Source organism: Caloenas nicobarica, chromosome 33 (genome assembly GCF_036013445.1).
Source record: "Caloenas nicobarica isolate bCalNic1 chromosome 33, bCalNic1.hap1, whole genome shotgun sequence".
Classification (NCBI taxonomy): Eukaryota; Metazoa; Chordata; class Aves; order Columbiformes; family Columbidae; genus Caloenas; species Caloenas nicobarica.
The window spans coordinates 143229-167671 of NC_088277.1; the positions used below are offsets into that span (position 1 = coordinate 143229).

At 52.1% G+C, this 24443-nt stretch overlaps 2 protein-coding genes across 8 annotated transcripts; one reads left to right on the forward strand and one right to left on the reverse strand.

Annotated features, from left to right (window-relative positions):
- The first annotated feature begins 230 nt into the window (after positions 1-230).
- MCRS1 (microspherule protein 1) lies at positions 231-3645 on the forward strand. Of its 2 annotated transcripts, none has more exons than XM_065654383.1 (14): positions 231-295; positions 470-599; positions 685-823; positions 896-1057; positions 1845-1954; positions 2037-2145; positions 2231-2369; positions 2460-2535; positions 2678-2706; positions 2807-2899; positions 2986-3068; positions 3161-3248; positions 3334-3461; positions 3540-3645. In XM_065654383.1, the coding sequence occupies exons 2-14, from the start codon at positions 490-492 to the stop codon at positions 3624-3626; spliced, it is 1353 nt and encodes a 450-aa protein (XP_065510455.1). In that variant the 5' UTR covers positions 231-295; positions 470-489; the 3' UTR covers positions 3627-3645. The 2 variants fall into 2 exon arrangements, with proteins under 2 accessions (XP_065510455.1, XP_065510456.1); XM_065654384.1 differs by having other exon boundaries at positions 2037-2136.
- A 276-nt stretch (positions 3646-3921) lies between these two features.
- Positions 3922-23774, reverse strand: SPATS2 (spermatogenesis associated serine rich 2). Of its 6 annotated transcripts, none has more exons than XM_065654382.1 (15): positions 23660-23770; positions 19719-19870; positions 19349-19611; positions 18140-18428; positions 13399-13478; positions 13020-13128; positions 12240-12289; positions 10984-11224; positions 10574-10759; positions 9585-9720; positions 6492-6550; positions 5804-5913; positions 5133-5235; positions 4642-4814; positions 4257-4495 (listed from the first exon to the last, which is right to left on the reverse strand). In XM_065654382.1, the coding sequence occupies exons 4-15, from the start codon at positions 18162-18164 to the stop codon at positions 4349-4351; spliced, it is 1419 nt and encodes a 472-aa protein (XP_065510454.1). In that variant the 5' UTR covers positions 18165-18428; positions 19349-19611; positions 19719-19870; positions 23660-23770; the 3' UTR covers positions 4257-4348. The 6 variants fall into 6 exon arrangements, with proteins under 6 accessions (XP_065510450.1, XP_065510449.1, XP_065510451.1 ...); XM_065654381.1 differs by having other exon boundaries at positions 10574-10762; positions 23660-23769; XM_065654378.1 differs by lacking the exon at positions 4642-4814 and having other exon boundaries at positions 3922-4495; positions 10574-10762; positions 19458-19611; positions 23660-23773.
- Positions 23775-24443: the final 669 nt, after the last annotated feature.

The following is a 24443-nucleotide window of genomic DNA, read 5'->3' on the forward strand; positions in this document are numbered from 1 at the left end:
CCGTCCCCACCCGTGGGTTGGGCCCCGTCGCCCCCGCCCCACCGGCAACGGCAGAGGAGAAAGGAGCGGGAGCGCCACCCTGCCCTTAGTCAAGATGGCGGAGCCCTGACCTAAGATGGCGCCACGCCACTGCGGCTGCGCAGAGCCTTACAAATGGCGGCACCGCGCGCTGCTTCGGTGCGCATGGTAGTGACGTAGAATCATCTTCCTGCGGATACCCGGAAGCGGCGCGGTTGGTGATGGCGGCGGGGAGGATGGCGCTGCCGAGCGGCCGGGTCCTGCGCTCCCGGGGATGGTGAGGCAGCGGCGGCGGCACCGGCTGCCCCGGGGCGGGGCGGGGCGGGGCGGGGGGCCCGCGGGAGGCGGCGGCTGGGGCCGGGGGAATGGAGCTGGGTCCTCCCCGGGCCGGGAGGGGTTTTTCCGGGGAACTCCATCTCCTCTCCCCCCCCGTCTCCTCCGTCCCCCCCAGACCCGCCGCCCCCCGCCCTGATGGCGTCAGGCGCCACGAGCCGCTCCGAGGACGAGGAGTCTCTGGCGGGACAGAAACGGGGCTCAGCCCCCACCTCGGGGACCGTCCCCAAGCGCCGCAGCTCCTCCCGGTAGGTCGCGGGGGAGTGCGGGCCGGGGGGCACGGGGCTGGGCCTGCGCGGGGGGCGCTGCTCGGAACCGCTTGGTTATCTGTAGGTTCATTAAGCGGAAGAAGTTCGACGATGAGCTGGTGGAGAGCAGCCTGGCCAAGTCCTCCAGCCGCGCCAAGGGCGCCGGGGGGGCCGAGCCTGCGCGCTGCTCGGGGAGCGAACCCTCCTCGGGTGAGAAGAAGAAGGTGAGGGGACACTTGGGACACCGCGGGGGGGATCGTAGAAACCCCCGTTCACCCCGGTTTTACCCCCGCCAGGTCTCCAAGTCGGTGGCTGCCCCCGTGGCGCCCAGTCCCGTCCCCCCCCACCCCGGCCTGGCCAAGCGCGTGAAGAAGAGCAAACAGGCCCCCCCGGTCACCAAGGACTTGGGGCGCTGGAAACCGGCTGACGACCTGCTGCTCATTAACGCTGTGCTGCAGGTAGCGAGCTGGGGGCCACCTGTGTCCCCCGGGGGGTTCGTCATCCCTGGGCTTTGGGCTCAGCCCCTGGGGGCTGCTTAAATTATTATTAGTATTAGTATTACTACTACCACTCCCATGCTTTGGGATCAGCCCCTGGGCGCTGCTTAAATATTTTTGATGGCAATGATTATTATTGCCCTTGGGGGCTACTTAGATATTTTAAATTATTATTGTTATTATTGGCATTGTCATTATTATTGTTGCTGTTACTACTATTATTAGAATATCATATTTTTGCAGTGAGAAACTTAAACAGGGAAACGTGTTTATTTAGGCGACAATGAACAAAAGCATTACGCATGCAGAAGGAATCATTCAGTGTGACAAGGTGTAAAAGGATCTCATTTATTATTATTTTGTCATTTTGTCATTGTTATTTTTAGAGGATCAGGGTTATCTTAGAACATGGGCTGGAACTTCTTAAACAGAGATTTAGCAACTTATTCCTGTCGGTTAAAAATCACAGCTCACATTGAGTTGGACCCAACACTGACTTGGATAAGATTTTTTTAAGTCTTAGATTTTTTTTAAGTCTTAGATTTAAAAAAAAAATGTAGTTATATTTTCTTAAAGTGAGTGAGGAAGAAACCGCTAGTCCAATATTTTCTTTTGGCTTAACAGTTAACGGTTGGACTTGAGGCTCTTCAAGCTCTTTCCCGACCCATATTACTCAATGATTTTGTGACAATTCTCTGATTTTATGACGATTCCCTGATTTTTCTGACTGTCCCCCCCAACTCCCCAGACCAATGACTTGACCTCGGTGCACTTGGGGGTGAAGTTCAGCTGCCGCTTCAACCTACGGGAGATCCAGGAGCGCTGGTATGCGCTGCTCTACGACCCCGTCATCTCCAAGTGAGCGTTGGGGGGGGATTTTTGGGAGGGTTTTAGGGGTTTTTAGGGGTTGGGGGGGTCTCACTCCCTGTCCCCCCCCCAGGCTGGCGTGCCAGGCCATGCGGCAGCTGCACCCCGAGGCCATTGCCGCCATCCAGAGCAAAGTTCTCTTCAGCAAAGCTGAGGAACAGCTGCTCACTAAGGTGGGATCGGTAAGAGCCGTGGGGGGTGTCTCAGGTACTGGGGGGTCCTGGGTGTCCCCAGATGCCACCACGTGTCCCTCATCCCCCCCTGCAGAGCAGCCAGCCCACGCTTGACACCTTCCAAGAGCTGCTGCACAAACACCCTGACGTTTTCTACCCGGCGCGCACGGCCAAGGCGCTGCAGCTGCACTGGCAGCTCATGAAGCAGTATTACCTGCTGGACGACCAGACCGGTGAGTCCCCCGGTGTCCCCTGTGTCCCCAGTGTCCCCTGTCACCTCTGTCGCCAGTCCCTCACCCCGCCCCCCCCGCTGCTCCTTCCAGTGCAGCCGCTGCCCAAGGGCGACCAAGTGCTGAACTTCTCGGACGCTGAGGATGCGCTCGATGACAACAAACTCAAGTGAGGGGGCTTGGGGGGGACGCAAGCCATGCGGGGGGGGGACACAGGGTGACACCGTATTGATGACAAGCTACAGGGGTAGCTGGAGGGGGCAGGAGCTGTGCTGGGGGGGGGGCACAATCTCATCTTTTTTTCTCCGCAGGGACATGCGGGACGAGGTGCTGGAGCACGGTGAGTCCCACCCACGCCCTTCTGTGCACCTCAAATGCGTGTGGGGTGGCCCAGAAACCCCCTCAGGACCCCCCCAGCTCCCCTTGTCCCCTCTCCCCAGAGCTGACAGTGGCTGACAGGCGCCAGAAGCGGGAGATCCGGCAGCTGGAGCAGGAGCTACACAAGTGGCAGGTGCTGGTTGACAGCATCACTGGTGAGCGCTGGGGGGGGGCCTGTGTCCGTCTGTATGTCCCCCCAGTCATCTGTCCATTCACCCTGTCTTTTTCACACCCCCCCTAGGCATGAGTTCCCCAGATTTCGACAGCCAGACGCTGGCCGTGCTGCGGGGCCGCATGGTGCGGTACCTCATGCGCTCCCGTGAGGTGAGTACAGGGGTTGTGCCACCCCCCTACTTCTCAGGGACCCCCCCCAGTTTCCCAGAGAGCCCCCCCTGATGCTTCCTCCCCCCACCCAGATCACGCTGGGCAGAGCCACAAAGGACAATCAGATCGACGTGGACCTGGCGCTGGAGGGTCCAGCCTGGAAGATCTCCCGCAAGCAGGGTGGGGAGGGGACGGGGCTGGGGGGGTTTGGGGGGAGCTCTGCAGCTGCCCCCCCCGTCTCACCCTATTTTACCCTCCTCCCCAGGCGTCATTAAGCTGAAGAACAATGGGGATTTCTTCATTGCTAACGAGGGCCGGCGCCCCATCTACATCGACGGGCGCCCGGTCCTTGGCGGCAACAAGTGGAAGCTCAACAACAACTCGGTGGTGGAGGTGGGTCCGGGGGGGGTCTGAGGGGGCCCTGGGGCGTCCTGGGGTCCCCTCCTCACCCTGTACCCCTCTCCCCCACAGATCGCCAGCCTCCGCTTCGTGTTCCTCATCAACCAGGACCTCATCGCCCTCATCAAGGCAGAGGCGGCCAAGTTGGCGCAGCAGTGACCAAGTGACAAAGGGGGGGGTCCCCATGACCCCCCACCTTGTGATGGGGACCCCCAGCTCCCTTTAGTTGCCTCCCTAGCTCCTCAGTGTTCTTTATGGGCAAAAAGGGGCAGATTGGAGCCAAATTCCTGAATTTTTAAAAGCTCCATGTTTGGGTTTAATTTCATTAATTTGTTCAATCACTTCAGGAAAAGTTTAATTAAAAAAGAGGGAAAGAAAAAAATAACCTGTGTGGGGAAAAAAAGTTGGGGGGAGGAGGGCAGCAATGGCAGCCACCCCTTGAATTGTGACCATTGTCCCCCTATGCTAATTAATATTGCACGGAATTTAATGGAGGAGGAAGATGAGGCGGGGAGTGAAGAAAACAGATTTTGAAAGTAAAGAGACTCCAAAGAAAATAAAGATATTCTGAAAAAAAGATTCCCCAACACAAAAGCCCCCAAGCACCACAGTGTGCAGGAAAGGGCCCTTTTCTGGGATGGTGACACCAAACAGATGCTCAGGCTGAATTTTTAGCCAGCAAATTTTTTTTTTTTTTTTTTTTTTTCCAGATAAAGGTGATTTTTTTGGAGGGGAAAAGGGGAGAAGGTGGTGGGGGGGTGGATCCCCCCCACGCGTGAGGAGAACAGGGTTGGAGGAAGAGAGGGAAAAAAAGCCCAAATGGCACAAAGGTCGCAATGTAAACGTGTCCATGTGGCCCCCCCAGGATGGGCTGGGGGGGCTCAGGACTTGGCGCGAGGTTTGCGCTGGGGTAGCCCCGAGTGGGGGGGTCCCGGGGGGGCCTGTCCTGGGTGCCGGTGCTGGGTGGGGGGGCCAGGGGGGGCTGTGTGACGTTGGGATTTGGGTCCTGCTCCAGGTCTCTTTGTCCCCTGAAAAAAAACAAAGGTGGGGCAGGAGTGAGCAGCTCTGGTAACACATTCTCCCCCCCAACACCTTTCTGGGAGAAAACGAGCAAAGCAGAACCCCCCCCGCCATGGGGGGATTGGCCCTGAATGGGCTGTTGGGGTTCAGTTACCTCTCGGGAGGGCTGGGGGGGGCGGGTGCCGGCGTTGCCCCCCACTGAAGGGGCCGGTGCCTTCTTGGTGGCGTTGGGGACGCTGGTGGCGGCAGGGGGGGGCGCGGGGGGGGCCGCGGCGGTGCTGGAGCTGCAGCGCGAGCGGGTGGAGTAGCTGTTTTTGGGGTGGGAAACTGCAAGAAAAAGACATTCCCCCCCACCACCATTGAAGAAAAAAAACCGGTACTTTAAGGAGGTTGGACCCAAAACCATCACCCTGCCTGGGGGGGGGAAATGACACGAGGGCACAACGGGGCTGCTTGTGGTGACTGGGCCCAGTGTCCGGGGGGGCTCCTCATCCCCCAGGTACATTTTGGGGCAAATCGGGGGGCTTGGGGGGGGGCAGATGGACAGGGTTTTGGGGCGGATCAAGGGGGTTCTGTGTGGATCGGAGGGTTTGGGGTGGATCAGGGTGATTTTGGGGCAGATCGGGGAGTTTTTGGGGCACTCACCGTGCCCGAAGGCGGCAATGCTCCTTTTCAGCGCCTCCAGGTCGCAGCTGAAGCGTGCCACCCGGCCCAGCTCCTCGTCATACTTGCGCTCGCTCACAAAATGCTTAAAAATCATTTAAAAAGTGCGTTAATTCACCAAATTACAGGGCGCAGGGGCAGAAATTGGGGTGAAAACCTCCCAGTTTGGCTCAAGAAGGAGCCGAGTTGGGAGCTGGTTAAAAAGACTCTTGGTGAGGAGGGAGCAGCTGTGATGACCGATAGAAATAGAAAAACCAGATTTTTTTCAGTGTGATTTCCACTAACCGCCTTCCCTGAGCTGCCCCATAAAACCAGTACAGCCCAGTTCAGGGGCCGTGTTCCCATGGGTGATGGCTGAAAATCGAGCTGTGGGCCCCTGGGTTCACATGTGGATGCTCAGTTGTTGCCCCAAATCAGCGTTTCACAAACCCAATTATTTCAAAGAAAGATCAGGATGAGGTGTCTGCGGCTAATCTGAGAACAATGGACTCACAACTGAAAATTGTGTTTGGGTCAGAAACCCAGAAGACCACAAAAAACCACCCCCCCACGTCGCTGTGGCGAATTTTGGGGATTAAGGGCTGGAAGCTGAAGCGGTTGGGCCACAAAAGTGAATGTTGTGCTAAAACCGGGATGAAAAGTGGAAATTTGACCTTGATGTCGGCGCGGAGCTCAACCAGCTGCTCGTCCGACATGCGCACGGCCACGTCCGTCAACTTCTTCAGCGCCTCCGCCTTCCTCTGCCGCCCCACCAGGATTTCCACTGCAAAAATAAACCAAAACCACTTAAAAAAAAAACAACACAAAACCAAACAAACCCCAAGGCACTGAATAAAACCCCCTTGACAGCCTCGACCTCCCCACCCAGGTAAACAGCTCTTTCCAGTCCCCGGGAATATTTAGATTTTCAGGACCCGGCTCCCACTAAAAGTGCAGTTTGTGTCATATTAAAAGCACCATTATGTCCAATTAAAACTACATTTTATGTCCCCGTCCTCTAACGAGGGCACGGAGCAGCGGCCGTGAAGAAGGGAGTTTGTCTCGGGCAGCAAATATAACAAAATCCTGATGAACACGTCAAATTCAAGGCACGGGGCGAGGGGTTTTTTTTGGGTACAGAGTCAGATATTTCAGGTGTGGATGTGACGGGGCTCTGAGCAATGTGATCTGGGTGAAAAAAAATAACAGAATCGTGGAATAATTTGGGTGGGGAGGGATGGACTTGATGAGCTTTAACAGCCCCTTCAAAGCCAAATTATTCTGCGATTCTGTATTTAGGAATAATGTGGAAAAAAAAAAAAAAAAAAAAAATCACAGAAATCGGCTCCCGGGGGCTCTTACTCGCTTCTGCCTTCACTTTGTCCATCTCCGCCAGCAATGCCACCTCCCGATCCATCAGGCTGGGGGGAAAAACAAGGAAAAAGGGAAAATACTGAGTATTCAAACAAAAACCAGTGCAATGTGATTCGGCGAAGGGCAGGGGAGGGTCCAGACACCGGCAGGTGGCAGCAGGAGCCGGACGAGCGGCAGCGGCTTTTGTTCTGCGAGGAAAAGAGTTGGGTGGCCTTGAACTTGCTGCGGCCTTGGGGACACAGGGTTGGGGACATGGGAAGGACACGGGGCTGGGGACACGGTCACTGTGCTCCAGTACAAGTCGGAGCCGCTTTCCCTCCTCACTGGACTTTATCACCACAGAAAACATGGCAAAAAGTCACTGAAATTACAAAATTTTACATCACCTATTAATTACTTGCGCTCGTTTCGGTTTCTGCTCCCCCAATATAAAAGCAAAGTCTCTCCCACGTTCCTGCTTCTCAGCCCTTCCACACCCACCACAGCTTTTTCTTTTTGTTTTTTCAGCCACAAAGATTTTTCTCCAAAATGGGGAGAATATTTATTTTAGCGCCGGGGAAACCGGAGAAGCATCTGAAATGCAAACTGGAGCCGCCGCTCCCTGCGTGGCGGAGCTGAGATCAATTTAAACAATTCCCCCGGAACAGCCGCTTTGACATTCTGGCTTCTCCTGTTGATTTATCGCTCCGTCCATCTGCCTTTTCTGGTTTTTTTTCCAGGGCAGGAATTGTTTCTGCTCTGAGCGCAGCGGGGGCCTCAGCCCGACTGCACAAACACAACGACGCGTGGCAATAAAAAAAAAAGCTAATAAAGCTTCACCTTCTCTGCGAGCGTCCCCGGAGCGGCTCTGCAGCACCCATGGGTGTGGAAAAAAGGAGATATTCGGGGATATTCCAGCTCCCAAGGAGCAGGGATCCCCAGAGCCAGGAGTGATTTGGGTGTAAACGTGGCTGTTGATGATTAATTTGGGCGCAGAACGGCCCTTGTGCAGCAGAACCAGGTTGTTTTCCCCCCACCTGCTTTTTACAGGTCATTTTTAGTGCTTTTTTTGGCTCATTTTGGGGCTGTTTTTCCCCTGCTTGCGGCAGTGAGCGGCACCCGTGGCTGCCGCGTTAATTTAATTTGCTGGCCGGAGCTCGACCGGAGGTCGGCTCCGTCAGACCCCAAACCACCTCGATTCCTCCCGGTCAGAAACACGTTTTCCTTTCTCCGCCACTCCGTCCTGGGATAAGATCTCACCGAAAGGGATGCTGGCATCTCAAAAGTACACAAGGGGAAGCAGATAAACCCATAATTGCTAAAGATTAAACAATTCCGATGAAATAATGGTGACCTGCATCACTTACAACACGCCTTGTTATTTTAACCTGTCAGCAGAAAGTGAAATATTGAAGAAATTAAGGGCTACAAGGAATCCTGAGCTCAGGTTTCCTGATCATGTCCAGCCCAGAAAGGCAAATCCTCTCCAAATACGAAGCTCAAGCAGCTCCCGCGACTCAAACAAGCCGGATTTGGGAGGCTGAGAGAGGCACAAATCCCACATTAGCGGCTCCTCCTCACCCTCTGACACAAACACGAGAGAAGATGAAGGTCGAGAACCCTCAGAAATTCTCCACCTCAACCCAACAGGCGCAAGTTAAGCCCGGCCGAGCTTTGCGCCTTAAATATCCTGTTCCAGCAGAGCAAACCTGCCTTTAAACCCAGGTCTGAGTTTGGTCAGGAGGGTTGAACCATCAGCTGGAGGATTTAAAAACCCACTAATTACCCTCTGGATCAGGAAGCAAGTTGGAAAAAAACAGAAGAAAATACAAAAGGCGAAGGTACAATTGACAGCGTCGCTTTGGGGGAACGCGGTTGCGCGGGGACGCGGCGACCGGCGTTTGCCAAAGGAGGTTCCCGGCTCACGGAACCGCGTCCTGCTGCCCCGTTCTTATCGCACCGGTGGCTTTGACATGACGCACTAGAGATAAAACAACTCAAAGGGCGAGGGACGACCGACACGGAACCGCGGTGACGCCAAAGGAATGACGTTTTCCATCGCAGGTGTTCTGACAGGCAGATCAAATTAAAATAAAAACCACCTTACCAACAAAACGCTGTTGTGTAAATAATATTGAATCAGTGTTGACTCAGGAGACAGAGCCGCTCGCAAAGGAAGAAATAATAGCGGTGAAAACTTGAGCAAGGGCCACAAATCCCCTGGGGTAAATCTAAATCCCCTTCAGTCGCACGTTTCCAAAAGATGGGAGCACAGGGACACCTTTAACCCTCCTCAGTCCGTTAAAAGTCACCTATAACCGTTTTTGCTGGTATTTTTAGCACACACCGAATTTAAATACAAGACGGGCTGACTCCAGGAGAGCATTTCCCAGCGGCAAAGTTCACAAGCGCAAGGAAAAGCCGGCACCAACGACTGAATTCGACGTCGCCGCCACTAAACGCTTCTGCCCGGGAGGCCACGCAGAGTTTTCAGACGTCAACGGGTTTTGACAGAATCTGCAAATCTGCCCAATATCTACTTCAATCCTTCGATGCGAGAGCAAATTTAGTTCCTTGTCAAATGTTCTCACTCCAGGCAAGAACTCTTCTCCCTTTTTTCTGAGTGTTTCTTTACCAAAAGTCGTCGTGTTTGTATAACCGAGAATGATTTCTCAGTAACGGATTCAATCAGCCAAGGCAACAAGTGTATCTGATACCGGAACATCATCCTAAAGCACTTACCCAAACCAAGAAAGATTTTTAAAAAAGACCCAATTACACTCATAGGGAACATCGTGTATTCAAAGCTCTGTTTAAACCCGGGGCAGCAGTGCTGCGCAGGATGATCTCTGATGTGTACCAACCTTAATTTGAAGATTTTAAATATGAATATTTGTTTTTAGAAGCCGTAGTGCTGCACATTGAGCTCCTAGCACTTCTCCTTCCAGCACAGCTGATATTAGCACGTTATCTCGTATTATTTGTGCCTAAAATGACTTTACGACGGTCGGGACAACTGTTTTGTCCAGACCCGCTTCACCAAAGACCCCGACGGACCCTCTGCAGTTCTCAGCCTTAAGCCTGGCTCTAGGCTGGACTCACCTGCTCTGCAGCTCCGCAAAGACCTGCTTCATCTTCTTGATGGAGGCGTCCATCTCCTCCTTGAGCACAGCGCGGTACCGTGCCAGCGACACGCTGCAGCGCTGCAAATCCTTCACTGACTTCTCAATGTTGGAACCTGCCGAGACAGCGGCCCCCGTCACCCAAAGCCTAAAAACGGCTTCCCCTCCCATTTTAAAATTACGCTTCCCCTCTTATTTTAAAATTCTCCTTGCCCTCTTATTTTAAAACTATGCTTTCCGTCTTAATTTAAAGCTACGTGCTGCTTGGGTTTGCATTTGTCGTTCCCTTCCCCATCACTCAGTGCAGCAGGGAGAAATTTTAGTTTGATTTTCTCATTGGGGAAGGTTTTCCCGAGGCTTTTCGAGTTTCCCTCTACGGGCAGGGACGTCCCTCCACGTTTTCAATTACGTGAGAGGAATTAAATGTATCTGCGAGTTGGTTTTGTGCCGGAGACGAGTGCAACACGGCCGTATTGCTGTGTTATATGAAACTCCTGTTTGCCTGGGGAGGGGAATTAGCTCAGAAATTAAAATTAAGGCTATTTCCTCAAATGGGAAGGGGAAGGACGGGTTAGTCCCTGTGTCCCGGCTGGGTACAGCACCTCGTGAGCCTCCACCACCTTATCTCCCCCAGCTAAATATCAGAACTGCGATCGCAAACCAGGGCCTCCGAGGTCACCGTTGTCCCCGCTTGTTATTTTAAGAAAAGAGAGAGGAAAAAAAAAATTAAAAAAATAGCAGGAGGCTGTCACTTCATGTTGTTACCGCTCTGAACTTTTGGCCTCTCGAGACAAATTCTCACAAAAGATGAGAAACGACCTAAAGGCTGGAAAAACAGGCTTAAACGTATGCGGTATCTGGGTTTGCTGTGCCAAAGCCACCGTCACAATTCCTGGGTCACCGGCACCGCGTTCGCTCGCGTTACAATCAAAGTCTGGCGGTGACAAACGCGGAGCCTCAGGCTCTCACCTAATTTCTTGTTGGCGGGTGAAACAGGGGCGTCTTCCAGGCGCGCGCCGGGCTGGGGGGCGGTCACTGATCGGGACGGAGGCCGTGGGGGGTTCCGCTGCTGTCGGAGGGACGAGGGGCTCTGGGAAGGATGGATGGTGAGCGATTTGGGGTCAGAGTCTGCTATTCCGTTCGCTAGGTCAGGCACTGCTGTAGAAAAGCACACCAGTTTAAAGGGGAGCGGCGAGGGGACAGTGGAACGCTGGCCACCTCTTTACCAAAACACACCAAAAAAATAGAGAAAAATCAAGGTTAGCTGCTCTTTCTTGAAGAGCCACCCAAATCAATCAGGATTTAGCGCCGAGCCAAAAGCGAGAAGGCGCGGAATGAAGCTCGGCACTCATCTCCTGCGCGGGGTTCCGGGGACTAACCTGTTCTCTCGGGCATGTCGCAATCCTCCAGCTCCCTGGCATCAATGGAAAGCGCGTCCAAACCTTCGCTGAGCGAGTCGGCGGACTCGGCGTCGTGGGCGCAGCCGTTGATGTGGAAACCGTTGATCCCGGCCCTCTCGGAATGCGCCGGCCGCTCCTCTTCGGTGGGCGCCAATTTAGTGGGGTCAGAACCAGAGCTCGGCTCGGCTTGCATCTTCACTTTGGTTTTCTTCTTCTTGTTCTGAGGAATTAGGCGACCACACCACAAAAAGGGGCGGGGGGGGGTGTGAAAAAGACGTTAAGATTAATTCCTGAAGGGCAAATTAATCTTATGCTGACTGACTGAAAGCAGCTGAATTAAATGCTTTTTCAGGCTGTTGATCCTGTTAACAGTAGGAGGGATTTATTCCACAATGAGGACAGATACAGTGGCACTAATGAGGCGTGGATTCATTATCAGGTTTGTGGCCAGAAACCCCAGTGCCCGCCGGCTCCTTCCTGGAGGTTTCTCAGCTAAAACTTCCCTCCTTTCCCAACACGGCCACATTTTTTTTAATTCCCCTCTCCATTTCACACTGGGGCTTTTCACGTATTCAAAAAGAGCCCTTTTGAATAATGATGATTTGCTTCTTGTCCTGGTGGATTTAGATATTATAATATCAAGCGCTGAAGCTCTGCAAATCTTTATTTAACCCTTGCAGAGAGGGTTGGGCAAAGAATCAGGTGAAACACTCGAGAAAGCTCATGTGACAGAGAAATATATTTCCAGAGCTCGGGATTAAATGCAACTGTTCGGCTCCAAAGGTTACCGATGAAAAATGGAGCAGCGTGACTACCCGAGGAGTGAATTACAGAGCTTGGCTGAAATAAATGGACCCAGTAAAGATTTACTTGAGCGCGGGGCTGTGTGCAGATCAGGGGTCCTGAGGAGGCAGCAGAATCAAAGGGATTGCAAGGACACAAAGCCTAGAACCCTTTTTTTCTTTTTTTCCAGAAAGGTCTCACAATGTGCCTGACGTGTAAATCAAATGTGAATGCGGCGAGAGGACAATGTTGCCGTGTCAATCACTGCCCCGAACAGGCGCCCGTAACCCGGTGATTATCTCCGTGCGCCGGTTCCGCTCACAGCGACACACATTTGCGCTCTGCTTTCTCTTCCCGTCTAAACCACGAGGAATCCCTACAGGTCTCTGTAGTCTAAACTCTCCAAATAAAGAAATAAATGCCTTTGCGGAGTGTATTTTAAAAGGTGTTACCTTTTTTTTGCCTGTCACAGTCCATTCTTTCAGCACTTCGCTGGCATTACCTGAAAAGAAACCTGGCAATGAGCAGTGGACAAGGCACCCAGCCCAATTCTTTCCTCGTGAGGTGGCAGCACCGCCACACCTGGAACCCGAAACAGCTTAGTTTCAATTCTCTTAGTCGATGCAATAAAGTAATTGGTTTTGGTTTTGCTTTGGGAATACCCTGCTGCAGGGGATAACTCCCTTACAACACAGCATCAGGGGGGAAAAAAAGGAAAAAAACAATTTAAAATCTGCTCTATGGCTCTGTCCTACTAACAGTTTTGGTAGCTGGAGCCCAGCTGGAGCGTGTTCCCAACTCACAGGTTGCGTTCAGGTCTCTCTGCGCAGACACCGGCCGTGCCGGGCTGTCCCCAGCCCGAGGGCCAGTGTCACATCTGCGGGATCGTCAGCACAGAAATCAGAGCCGTGAAGCGACAGGCGCTGTCACCAGCACTGGCCGGGGTCACCGAATGTGGCCAACGCCATGCAGGGAGAATATTTGTGCGGCAGGTTTCAAAGCGCAAAACGCGGCTCCGCTCCCGTTCTGCACACGTGAACAAGAGTTTCTGCAACGGAGCAGGAAAGCTCCTTTATCTCAAGAGCTTATCTCTGCCTTGACCCCGGTTGAGCAAACACCGAGTGCGACTCGGGAAGAGGCTCATCCCTTCGTCATTCGTTCCCTTTCTGCACAAAACCCACTCCTGCGGCTGAAACGGGCCCATGAACGCGGTACAGACAAGCCCCGTTTACCTTCCATAAAGGCTTGCACGGTTCTGTCCACGCAGTTGTCGAAATGCTGCAGCACGAGGACGATCTCGTTGTTGCTCCAGTTGGGGACGATGGCCCGCACGGCGCTGATCTGGAGGGAGAAAAGGGGGTGACGTGTAAACTATTTGCTTTATCCCATGGCAGCCTTTCCACGAGCAGCCTCAAACCTGTAACCGATGGCTTCCTTATCAAACTCTAATGCGCCAGGACGATTTAAACTGAATAAAATTTTGCTTTTGACAGAGCTGCAGTTGGCGCCCAGACAGAAACATATTTCATCTCTGAGAGGAGATGAAGACGGAGCGTTCGGGAGCTCTCCCGTGGCACACGGTGAGTTAAACATCCCCAAAGACACATTTACCTTCTCCTTCATGTTTTCAAAGGTTCCTCCTTGGGCCATCACGGTATTGGACTGCACATCAAAAATAAACCCGGATGGATCTGCGGAGAGAAAGGAGAAGGAAACTCTTCTGAACACCGGGCGCCCAGAGACGTTGAGAAAGGGCAGAAGCAAGAGGTCAGCTCCAAGCTGTTCCTCTGCCAGGGAGAAAATTGAAATCCTGCAAACGTACGGTGCTCGCTGCCTGGAAAAGGCAGGAAAAGGGAAGCTCCCTCGGCCATAAGGAGTGGATTCTGCTCAGTCAGGTCACCCTGTTGGACCCGGTTTGCCAGTGCCCCCCACTGAACCCGAGAAATCGATTCAGTTTAAACCCACGGATCAAAAACATGACCCCACAAAAAAAAACCACAACAGAAAAACCTCACAAAAAAAACCACAGGGCTGGTGCGGAGCAGATTGCTGAAGCAAAGCAGAGCGTTTCCGTATTAAACCTTTCTCCCAGCCCCGTGATGAAGGGTTAACGAAAGCCTGGGAGCGCTCTGGGTACCAATTTCTTCCACCTGGAGATAGGGATGGCAAGCAGACTGATAAATGGGCGCGAGGATCAGCAGCTCGTGTTCTTGCCGGCGCCGATCTCCGCGGCAATGCCCAAATGTTCCAAAAGAGACCCAGAATCGAGGCGGCCACCCCCACATCCCCACTGAGGCCACGAGACCACAAATCCATGCTCCGTTTTCCTGCCAAAATGCGACATTTCAGGTTCGCTAATAAAAGAAAAGGGACACAGCTGCTCAGAGGTGTGTTTTATCATGACAGAGCGTAGTTCAACCCGCGGTTTCATCCACAATTCGGCCCCTGGAAGGTGATGCGTCCCCGGGCAGAGGCCGATGGCAGCAGCCCCAAGATTTTCAGCGCTTCTTTTTGTGTCACTGACCCCTTTTTGGGGTGGATTTCCTGAGGGGGGATTTGGTTTTTGAACCCAGTAGGGAGCCGGGGAAGCAGAAAACACCGGTTCCTCCTGCAAAGCTTCTCCAGCGGGTTCCTAGAGTGGCCAAACCTGGTGGCTTTGGGGACAGTGTGGGGACAGGGGCATGCGCTTGGTCACTAATTCCGAGCTGCTGATTCACGCTCTTTGAATTCACCTCCTCTAAACAACTCGGTTTGGAGACATTGACTCCACGGCTCCCAGACATTGATGTAGCATTTAAGCAGCGATTCCTCCGCAGTCGGTGACAGGACTGCGAGCGTGATGGAAAGGTCAGGCTCTCGTTGAGCTGCAGACGCGGCTGAACCTTCCCCGCAAACTCTTTCGGCCCTACGAGCCGGATTTTCTCCAGCCACTCGAGCTCACAGAGTTCGACTTCCCAACTTTTTAGCCCTCAATCTTGCAAATGGCTTTCAGGCTGAGTGAGAATTCGCAATTTTTTTCTTCGAAATCTTGATGGCAGCGCAGCCACCGAAGGCCCAGGTGCCGGGGAAGATGGAGTTCAGCACATTTTCAGCTGCTCCATCCCACCCCTTCCCCGCATTTCCATTTGGTCTTATGGGGGAATTGAGCTTGTCAGCGCCTCATTCCCTGGCCTGAGCCCTCCAGACGTTTAACATGCGGAAATTATGCGACGGAGACGCCGCCGCGTCCATTCGATATCACCCCTGAGCGCTCCCGAGCGTCATTAGAAGGGCTGCGGGCGTTCGCAAGAAGGGATGGAATTTAAAACGCTCACGTTTAAAACCAGGAGCCCGGAGGCCACGGGCGACTCAGAGATTTAGGAATGAACGACCTTGCGGGGAAGGAAAAGCTCAGACTCCGCGTGTCATGGCCGACGTGACAAGCTGCTCGGCCCCATCTCGGTGCCGCCCCCGTGGTTTTATGTGATAAACCCCAGAGGCAACGCCAACGGCGTTAACTGCTTCGTTAATAACTGCATCCTCCAAAAAGCAAGGTGGGGAGAAACCATTCATCCCAAATCATTGATTTTTGTGTTTCAGCGCTGACTAATAACACAGAGGCTCTTAAACAGAAGCGCTAATGATGCCAGGAAGAATCCACCCAAATATCAACCTGCTCCTCCCGTTAACTCCACTAATTGGGCCTTTTCTGTACGAAGGGGAACCGGGCGGGTGAAATACAGTGCTATTCTGCCAAGATTTGGTTAAACCATGAAACATTTATAGACTCTGTGGCTGCTCAGGTCACCGGCGACAGCGCGGGAGACCCAGGCAAACGCGAAATAAAAAGCTCTTAAGGAAATGGCACCTCGTGGCTCGTTTAGAGAGCCTCCAATTTGCTCTAATTACAGGGATCTCCAGCCGTCCCTGCGCCCAGGACCGCAGAGCGGACTGGCCAGGAATTAATGCAGCCTCTCAGGATGGACAGACAGACCTGGAATATCATTATTCTAATCGCTCCGCGCTTGCAGTCGCACCGAAATACAGGAAAAAAAGAATAAAATTCAGGATTTCTGGAGGAGCGCCAGGTAAGAGATGGCATCGCGGGAGGTTTCTGCGGTCTCGGAGCAAACGGAGCGTCACGTTGCACATCTCGCGCTTATCCTGACAAATCCCATCGACTGGCTGTGATTTTTCCCTCGCAAGAGCGGTTCTAGCTAACAGGCAACAGAGGAACCGGTGCTAAGCTCTCTTCGCACAAATTAGAGAAACAAGAGCTAAACTGGAGTTCGGATCGATATTCCTGAGGTTTGCCGCTGTCGAGACAACATTTCATGGATATCAGGAAAAAAAAAAAAAAAACCACCACCCAGAAACACAAATTTTCTCCCCGGTCCAAGGGGAAGAACATCGCCACCCTTCCCCAAACACGAAACGATATTTGAGTGGGTTTTTTTGGTTATTAAGCTGGATTCACGCAACTTTTGTCCCTGCTCCTTCAAAATCAGGGCTTGGTACCTCGACCAGCTGTTGTGGAAACCACTTTAATGCCTCAAAGTCCAGGGATATTCCTGCAGCCCACGGAGGCGGCAGCTGCGCTTTAGAGTCTTGGAAAATAAGCAAAAAAATGCCACATTTTGGTTATTTTCCAAGCGTGCAACACAGCCCCGTCAGCCCAAACCTGACAGAGGGAAGCGATGGGTGTAATGCTGAAAAAACTCGCTGTGTTTCAGAGAGAATAAGGCTGCGCAGGCCAGAGACGGACTCACAATGTGAAGAATTCACGCTGAGGTGAGCAAATCTCCAGAGATCCCATCTCAGGAGCATCTGCAGAAGAGTCGCCCCCGGTATTAACACCGGCTGCCTTGCCAGAGCAAGGCCAGGCTCAGCGAAGGGCTTGGACAGGGGAAAAAAATACAAAATTAAATACGGAATAAATATTAACTTCTGGCAAATCAGCTAAAATACTCCAAATGGAGCCGTTAAAGTGCAGGACGCTGCCTTCCCCCTCTCATCTACATATACAAAATTAAACTAAACCCTGACGCTCCCCGGAGTTCCTGCCATCACCCGCATCCTCGTCCCACACCCGCGAGGCAATTTATCAGGTCCTGATTTATCAGGTTCCAGAGCAAATGTTCAAATATTCACCCTTGGGCATTTTCACCGTAACTCGCAGCACGTTGCAGAGAAACCTCCCAGTTCACCCGTTTTGCCAGAATTGTCGGGACACAGACCGAGCAAACAGCTCCCAGAGGAAAATCTTCTGTGTTGTTAAACAAAGTACAAGCTTAAAATGAAATTTTTCTCGTATTTGGGGGTTTTCTAAAGGTTTGTCTTGGATGTTCTCTCTCAGTATTTCTCACCAGCCGGCAGAGTCTGAGTTTTATTTCCAGCAGCACAGAGAACTTAATTTCTTAATAACCTGTAGCGAGGCTTCCAAGAGCACAGACACAAACACAGCTGTTTAAAATCGCTTGGAAATTATCCTATACAATAACTTCCGTAAGTGTTACTAATTGCTTTGAGTCATTTACGGATCCAGCTGCCAGCGGACGGCTGGGAAACTCAGGTAGACGCCGTTTCAGTGCCAAAGCCACTAGAAAAAAAATAATACACCGAGAACAAAAGCTCTTCTCTTGAGGTAGAGGACATGAATTCTCCAACCTTAAATTATTAATTGGCAGCCAGTTCAAATAAAGAGAGAAGCATAACCCTCAACCCCACCATGCACGCACCTTGGAATTAATGTTTCACGCCTGACAAATACGATCCCCGACTGAAATCAGCTGCTTGACGCCACAACACAAAAAATAAAATGAAACAAGAAAAACCAGGCTGTGCATTTGAAGATGAAATAAGGAAAAAAAGCTTCTTGCAAACTTGCTCTGCTGTGCCTACCTTGAAGGAAAAAGATTTCAATAGGTCTAATTTGACACTCCGAGGGGGGACAAAATGTAAATTTTAGGAGACTTTTTAGGTCTCTCCCACGAGAGACCCCTAACCCCACTCAGGTTCACGTTGGGCACCCACTGGGGTTAAATAAGGAAAGTTTGGCTCCATAACTCTTCAACTACTACACAACGTGGGCTTTTTTTTCCCCTCCCGTTGGCTGGCTGTGAAAATGATGCAATATTAATATTACACGGGGACTCGCGAAGGCAGAACTGTCCAGCTGGACAACTGAGAGCCACTAAAAATGTCACCAAACCCAACAGGTCACACGATGTCACTGAGACCGTGACAACGAGCTGTCAAGTGACATCAGCAGCCTGGCAAGGAGTCTGGTGACAGCAATTAACCCCTGTTCTAATTGATAATCAATAGCACCATTCATTGGCATTGGATTAGATTGCGTCCACGCGCATCTTACCTTTTGTATTTTGCTTTTTAGACATCGCGTTTGCTCCAGCTGTACAGGAGTGGGGGAGATAGAAAAATAGAGTCCTCGCCCTCGAGCAACGGCGTTGGCAGCTGTAATTCTCACACTGACAGGGGAAAACAGCAGATTTGGGGTTTTTTGGACAGCAAAATCCTGGCGGTGAGGGTGGCGGGGTCTGGAGTTGTCAGAAACGCAGCTGACAGGCCAGCGATGCTGCAGCTCTGTCCTCGGAAAAAGCAACTTCTTGTCACGAAGCCTGAGCGTGGCGGTCAGTGTCGGCCTGAAAAAGGAAAAATGACAAAAAAAGAAAAAGAAGGAAATAAGAAAATTGCTGCTGTACAAGGCAAGGTGATGCTCAGCTTGTCAGAGCCGTCTTGCTCGTGCTTTTGCAGAGTAAAAACGTGGATTTTGTTTAAATGTGTGGTGAAACAGCCACCCAGAAAATAAAAAAGCAACGTGAAATATAAAGCGACAAGATCCTTACGGTCTCAATTCGGAGCTACGGTCGGACACCACAACTTAAACACGCAAGCGTAGAACCGGTGGGGGTTGGAACCCGCCGTAAAAAATAACATTTATGCAACGGGAAGGCAAAATTCCCTTTGCTGCCGGCACCCAAAAATAGACCAATTTTACAGGATTTTTCTGCTTCTTTCAACAGAGCGGGAAGCACAAATCTGCTCCCTGGGGAGGGCGCGGGGGGGTTGAATCCATCACTGACAGGTCAAACAAAGAACAACGGGACACACAAGGTAAAGAAACAATAGAGACCTCACTCCGCCACACCAAAAACCTCCAAACCCCCCCAAATTGTCATTTTTGTAAATGCAGATAAGTGAACGAACACAAATTTTAGCAAACATCAGAAGAGCTCGGACGTTTTAGCCAAACCCACGAGCTGGTGAAAATGAAGCCACGGAATTTAAAAATACACGTCTGGTTTGCTCCAGAGATAATTAGAAGTTCAAATCCCGCCCCGACCGGGATTAGTTTTTAGGGACGCGCTGGATAATCCCGAGGAATGCGCCGTGCCGGGGTTCAGCGGGTCTATTTTGATTGAAAACAGGCGTTTTGCTGTCATTAGAATTGTCCTTTACCAGCCACACTGCGCATCAAGCTGATTTTTAACCAGCGATGTGAATCGGGGGCAGAGTCGACACTGTCCGTGCAAAAAGAAAAGGCTCAAAGGGATTTTTTTACCTGCAAAGACGAGGGCGTGGGTCACAAACCCCAGCCCCCCGAATTAAATCCTTTCACTCGTTTTGCTGCATCCAGGCACTATGTAAAAACAGTGGCGTTTGCGACTCACAAACCGCAGAAGCTGGAGGATTCGGCACAGGACAGAGCTGCCGGTTTGCTTGAATTTGCAGGATTCCAGCGCAGTTTCACCGATCGCTTCGCGTCTGCGAGCAGGAAACCTCCTGCGATCGCAGGGAGGACGAGAAAAAAGCTCCAGCGCCGACCTATGATACAGGAGTTAAATGCTGCGGGTATTTATCGCTTCGAGATTCCAAAGCAAACAAATTAAAAAAAAAAAAAAAAAAAAAAAAAAAAAGAGAGATGAACTCACGGCTGTGCCTTCGAGCCGGCTTTAGAACGTCGGTTTTGAAATAAAGACAAGTGCAGTTTAATCCGGAGGGAACACGACAACTCCCTCGAGTTGTCACAAACTTAATTCAGGGAACAAAGGAACGTTTCAAACCCACTTCTGCGTGGATGTCCCTGAAAGGCAAATAACTCCATTCAGAGCCTAAAAAACAAGCTGGAAAAAAAGCCAAAAAGGCGCCAGTGAAGAAGTTATCGGGGAATCTCAAAAAAACTAAAGAACACTCCAACTTGTCGCCTACAAAATAGACTTTTAGCCACTTCAAAGGAGAAAAAATAAACGGGAATTAAGTCTTGGAGGGGAAACAAACACACAACAGGTTGTGAATTACCCCGTGGCAAGAGAAATTCTAAGCACCAAAGTAATAGTGGACTTTTATTTGGTACGTGTGTGTCTACAGAATACAAAACCATAAAGAAATCCACCTGCAGAATTGAAGTAAAATATTATATTTATAAGGGAATTGGTGGGGGAGCAATAAAACCCCCAGAAACCCAACTCGGACAGAGCAAGAAACACCTCTCGGAGCCACCACCAGACACAAAACCTCCTCAAATCGTGCTGGAAATGCACATTATTCTACATGGACAAGTAGATTTAGAAATAAGGGAAATATCTGAAATTTTATAGACGGCAAGGCAAAAAAAGAAATTACTTCTACATCCCCCGCCCGTGCTATTCCTGCTCCGTCTAGACGGATTATCTCAGCAAACATCGGGAACTCAAAGGAAAAGCAGATAAACAGTGAGAAATTCGTCTGGATTTTTTATTTTATTAGCCCGCGGAACATGCTTTTGCTGTGGAATTTGGAGTCGTGAGGAATAAATCAATGAATCTGGGAGGGTTTTTACGCCCTGTGCAGCAGCACCTGGCTAATTGGCTTTGGAATTAAGTGGTCCCTCCCCAGCTATTTTAATCTCGTTGATCAAGCCCCTCTGTGAGTCCAACAGCGTTTCACTACAATAAATTGTCTCGTTTGTAATTTATAATAATCCGCAAATAAGAAAATCCCACGTTTTTGCTGCGCGGCGGACCAGGGTGTCTATCGGCAGAAGGGGATTAACTCATTTTTATGGCGTGTCCTGAAATAAAAAGCGACAATTTACACTAGAAACTCAGGAATGATGTCGACCTGTCAGAGAACAAGACTCGGAGGAGCAGGTTTAAAATGTCCCCGCGCACAGGAGCCCCCGATGTTCCCATTGCCGCCCCAGCACGAGCAAAGCCGCGTTTTTCCCTCAATTTTTACGAATTCACACGGCGCTGAAACGCTGGGATGTGGGGGGTTTGCAGCCGATACCTGTTCGGTGACAGCCGAGCAGAACAAGCCCATTCAGCTCTCCTGTCCAAGAGCTTCTGGTTGAAAAATTAACTTGGTTTTTTGCCCTAAACCAGAGCACGAAACACATCAGCCACTGTTGCCATCCTCTCCAAGCACTGATCTGGGCGGATTTCACCCCAAAACCCAGAGCTTTTTCTATCCCAGACAAGTCCGTTCGTGGGACTGAATGAAGATCATAAAACCAAACACAAAGAACTACTTTAGGATTTTTAAAAAATCATTTCTTAGTATCACTCTTGGGGTTTGGGGTTGTCCTTTTTTTTTTTTAATCTTTCCAGTATTTCCTCAGGAACGAGCTGAACATTTAACCCCGGAGATAATTAGCTGTCTATATTCCGTTTTGATCCGCGCGTTTATTCTTCTTTCGCCCAGCGCATTATGCAGAGCACGCCCGGGTGTTCGCGCTTCTCAAACATCCACCTCTCACCAGCTTCACCGCGGATCGCTTTGGGGCACAAAGAAGGAAAATTACATATTTCGGGTGACAAAATATCCCAGCGACACTACAAAACTCCACTTGGAGTGCTGACAAATACTTAAACAATATAAGAGTCTCAGCGACTTGTCAAGAATTGTTTCATATTTAAGAGGATCAACACGTGCCTTTTAGATTAAAGGCGACTTTTTAGTGAAGTGTCTAAAAATCAGAAGCTTTTGCAAAGCAGGAAGGAAAAAATAATGGCAAATAACAGCACACGATGCTGCTTTTCGTTCCTCCGCTTTAAGTGGTGAAAACATCCTTCATCTCCCCCAACTTAAAGGGGTGAACCCCCAATTTAAAGGGGGTGAACAGAATCATTGCAGTCCTGCCAGAAACTGTCAGCTTTTTCTTTATTTACAGCTAATTGCCAGGTCTGATATCCCAATCCAGAGCTTGAAAACATCATTAAAAACAAGCCCCATATTTTAATTGCCAGATCCTTTTTTTTTTTTTTTTTAAATACAGGACCTATACATCCTCTTCAGACTGCATGCCACCTTCAGAGCTCCTTTGTCCTCAATCCAACAAGACTCTTCTCCTTCGGGCAGAAAAATCATAAAATATTTAAATGCCCCTTGAAGAGTAAGTTACAATTAAAAAAACCCCACCACAACAAATCTTTATGCATTAGACGATTCCTGCAAGAGTTTAGTTCAACCCTCCAGGGATGGTGACTCCACCACTGCCCTGGGCAGCCTGTTCAATGCCCAACAGCCCTTTGGGGAAGAAACTCTCACAAATTTCCAACCTCAACCTCATGTGAACAAGTCCTGCTTAGGAAACACCACGTCCTGGAGACAAACCGGGTGGCAGGACACTCCACGCCCTCTACCTGAGACTTTTTGGGGCAAAAAGATCTAGAAAGCCTCCAAAGACATGGCAGCCAGAGCTTTCTAACTGGAGCATCCAGTGAAAAAAAGTCAGAAAAAGCTCAAAATCATGAAAACAGCCCCCAGGCTCTACACAGGTAGCCGGTGGGTGGCAGGGGAGGGAATTTTGTGTGGATTGTTCCAAGTTTTACCTCTCATCAACGCACAAAGGCGCCACAGAGAAGCTTTTGCTTCTGTTTTGGCATCTCCAGCTCCTCGCAAGGCCCAGACGTCAAGAAGCTGCTTCGTGAGAGAATTGATCTCACCATCACCCCCCATCCTGGAGGATCATACACCCAGGGTGGATAATTACACACAGGGAACCATTAAGGCACCCACAGCCCTCTCAGGATTCTCTCCCTTCTCCAAACCGAGCCAAATCCTATTTTTTTTTGCCTTCTTTCTGGGGCAGAGGGCTCGAGGGGGACGGCGGCTTGGCAACTTCTCTGCAACAGCTCCCTCTGCGGATACGGGAACGCTCAGGATGGGCGAGCACAAAATAGGAACAGCATCGATGAGCACCCGCAGGTTGCGGCGGGGAAAGTGGGGACGAGGTGCCGGAAACCACCTTCTAACCCAGCGCTGGCTGGTGGAGAAAATCCGGAGTGAACTGAGGGAGGGGTGTGAGGCTTTGGGGAGGAATGGCGGGGGGAAATAGCATTTTTCTCCTCGCAATTCAGCCTGCTTTTCGCCACCCTCGTTAGTTAATTATTCGTGCAACGGTAACACGTAAAGGCCACAGAGTGAGATCTCCGCATGCACCGGGGGGGCGGTTTGCACCCCCGGGATTTCGGGGTACGGGAGGGGCGGCGGGGGGCGCGACGGGCGAGCCGGGCTGCGGCGAAACCACGGATTAACGCTCCCGACCCTCCGCTCCCCGGCGCCCGCCTCGACGGGCCCAGCTCACCGCGGGCTGCCCCGTCCCTCCGGCCTTTACCCCCTGAAAGCCCCCGGCCCCCCGCAAGGCCCTTCAGCCCCCCCAGTCCCCCCGCAAGGCCCCTCAGCCCCCCCAATCCCCTCACAAGGCCCCCGAGCCCCCTCAGCTCCTCACAAGGCTCCTCCCGACCTCTCCAATCCCCTCACAAGGCCCCTCCCGACCCCCCAGCGCGGCCCCCCGGCTGCGCCTTCCCCTGCCGACCACCCTTCCCCCCGCCCCCACCCCTCGCTCCTGCCCCACGTCGCCCGGCCGGGCCCCCGGTGGCCCCGCACTCACCGGCCGTGCCCGCCAGGGCCCCCCCTCACCTCAGGCCGCCGAGATGCACCGGGGAGGGGGGGCGGAGGCCGCGGCCCGGCAGCAGCCCGCAAGCCTCGCCAGCCAATCGAGACGCAGCCAACCGCTCGGAAGCCAATGGTGGCGCGAGGTCGCCGCGCTTGCGCCCGCCCTCCGGGAGGAATCAGCCAATGAAAGGGGGAAGGCCAGGCGAGGCCCGCCCTCATTCGCTTCCAGCCAGTCAGATGCGATGCGGGGGGCGGGCCGAGCGCTTCTGGCCAATGAGAGGGCAAAGCGGAGCCGCTGCGCGCGCGGGCACGCGGCGCGGCGCGAGGAGGGAGTCAACCCGCCAGCCAATGGCGAAGCGGCACAGCCGACGCGACGGCGAAGGCCCCGCCCATTCCCACCTCCGGCGCGAGAAAAGGGCGTGACGCATCTCCACCGACAGCCAATCGGATCTGGCAGTGTCGAGGCCCCGCCTTGATGGGCGGGGCGGCGGGTGCCGAACGTGGACGGAAACTACCGAGAGCCTCCGCCCTATAGCGGAAACACCCGAGTGCCTTCCGGAAAGCGCCGAAGATGAGGGGCGGCCAGGGCTGACTTAAGGGGTCCGCGGGTTCGCGGCCCCGCTCCGCCCAAACCGCCCCCGTCCTGCCTCTCCCTCGGGGTCACCGGGGCTCCCGGCCATGCAAGGGCTGGGAGGGCCCTAGTGCGATGGTTTGCACAGATTGCTGTGCGATGGTTTGCACAGGCCCTTGTGTGTTGCTTTGCGGACACCCCCGTGCAC